This window comes from Pteropus vampyrus, unplaced genomic scaffold (genome assembly GCF_000151845.1).
Source record: "Pteropus vampyrus isolate Shadow unplaced genomic scaffold, Pvam_2.0 Scaffold23597, whole genome shotgun sequence".
In the NCBI taxonomy this organism is placed as follows: Eukaryota; Metazoa; Chordata; class Mammalia; order Chiroptera; family Pteropodidae; genus Pteropus; species Pteropus vampyrus.
This window is the reverse complement of record NW_011912378.1, coordinates 1-2,029: the sequence shown is the minus strand read 5'-3', so window position 1 is coordinate 2,029 and position 2,029 is coordinate 1. Positions and strand designations below refer to the sequence as shown.

The following is a 2,029-nucleotide window of genomic DNA, read 5'->3' as shown; positions in this document are numbered from 1 at the left end:
GGAACTTTCCTCAGTTTTTGCCTTTCGATTGTGTTTTTTTCCTCTTTTTTGGGGGGGTAGATTCTTTGGGCTTTAATGCGGAAAGTAGATCGAGAATGTTGGAGACAGGAGATGAGGCAGGTGTTTGCATTGTAGGTGAGAGAGGCGAGGACGTCTCCAGAACCAGTGAGATGGGGTAGGGACGTGACGTGCTGCAGGGAGCTTTAAGGCGTAAGGTCAGTAGAATTTCGTGACCGATTGCGCAGTCGGAGGGAGAGGAGGCTGTCAAAGGCGTCACCGTTGGCTGCATTTTGCATGTTCGATTTCAGTTTTAGGCCCGTTAGCTCTCAAGACATGTAGATGGCGCTGGTTAAAGGCAGCGAGATAGTGAGGACGGAAGCCTGTACTAGACAGATGTTCTTCGCTGCTTTCCTCCCTGTCTCCCCTAACCCCCCTTCTCTCTGCCTGCCTTTCTTCCTCCCATCCGTCCATCCATCCGTCCATCCATCCGTCCATCCATCCATCCATCCATCCAATTCGATTGAACACGATAAGCATACTCTGTTCCAGGAGCTGTTCCAGGCCCTGAGGATTATTTAGCAGCGAACAAAACCGTCCCCTGTCCTTAGGAGCTCACGTTAGGGGTGGGACAAGGAGACGGGGCATTAAACAAACAGGTGGTAGAGATGCAAGATGCAGGTGTCGGCATTTTTATAACTAGGGGTCTCCTCGGCGTTTTTACCCACCAGCCGCCAGTGCCCGCGGTCACCAGCGCTCACGGTGTGCTGTCGTGCCCGCCGTGTTTTTCAGGGAGGAGTTCATACAAGTGCGCAGTGCCAGCTGCAGCAGTACGGCCCTTTGGCGTTCATCCTTGGCGACAGGACGACCAAAAAGCTGACAGAACGCAGCAGAGTGATAACCGTCGATGGCAATATATGTTCCGGGAAGAGCAAGCTTGCGAAGGTGGTAGCGGAGAAGCTAGGTACGAACACTGTCGCGTGGCGTGACAGCTCTTCCTCGGATGGTTGCTTCTGGGAGTTTGATTTTACTTAAATGTGGACCAGGCAGAATCGGGCGTCAGGCAGATATTTCACATTTTTAAAAATACTTCTTGAAAAGCTGTTCGAACCTTTCACATTTGGAAAGTTAAAAAATTCATGCCATTGTCAGTTTGAATCCTGCCTTGGTGACGGAAGTGGAGCGTTGTCACGGGCGCTTCCCGAGGCCTCCGAGGCGGGGCTGTCACTGCGCTCCTTGCCCAGGACGCCAGCGCACCCCGTTTTGCAGGCACTTCTCGTGGGCACCTGTCCCTCGCACGCGGGCTTGGGGTCGTGGGCACCGCGGCGCGCACTGCCACCTTCGGCCGCCATGCTTGGCTTACACGCGTGTTTTGGACACGCTGACTTTGGTGTCTCGTGTGCTCCGTTCACACCCACGAACGCGGGCGTGTGGGTCACTTTCCCCAGGTCGCCGGCCGGCCTTGGCTGCTGTTCATCCGCATCCCCTTTCACCTGGCCGTTTCTCCCCTCAGGCTTGAGGTACTTTCCTGAAGCCGGGATCCATTATGCGGACAGCACCACGGGGGACGGAAAGCCGCTCAACGTGGAGCTCAGTGGCAACTGCAGCTTGGAGAAGTTCTACGACGACCCGAAAAGCAACGACGGCAACAGTTACCGCCTGCAGTCCTGGCTGTATGCCAGCCGCCTCCTGCAGTACGCCGACGCCTTGGAGCACCTGCTGAGCACAGGTGCGGCGGCCTCGTCCCGGAGCTGTCGGGCGCGTTCTGCACTTGAACCCCGTTCTAGAGCTCGGCCGCTTAGGATTGCCGCTAGTGCGCTTGGCTTTCAGGGCGTTCGGCGAGGCGAGTTTTGTTTCCCCAGAACCTGCCTGATTGTTGTTTCGGAATAAAATGCACTTATTCCTATTTCATTTTTCACATGCCGGAGTGAGGCTTATGGATTATGTGGAATTTGGAGGAAAGAACCTCTGGATGCCTGGAAGGAAGTGGGCTCACACTCGCGAGGATGGGGCCGCGTGCCGTGCAGAGGTC

General features: G+C 55.4%; 1 protein-coding gene across 1 annotated transcript; it reads left to right on the top strand.

Annotated features, from left to right (window-relative positions):
* Positions 1 to 696: 696 nt before the first annotated feature.
* On the top strand, positions 697 to 1,906 carry LOC105311066 (NADH dehydrogenase [ubiquinone] 1 alpha subcomplex subunit 10, mitochondrial-like; the record flags this gene model as incomplete). Its single annotated transcript, XM_011387104.2, has 2 exons — positions 697 to 961; positions 1,511 to 1,906. Coding segments are annotated over 2 exons (642 nt in total), but the record flags the coding sequence as incomplete, so codon positions are not given.
* Positions 1,907 to 2,029: the final 123 nt, after the last annotated feature.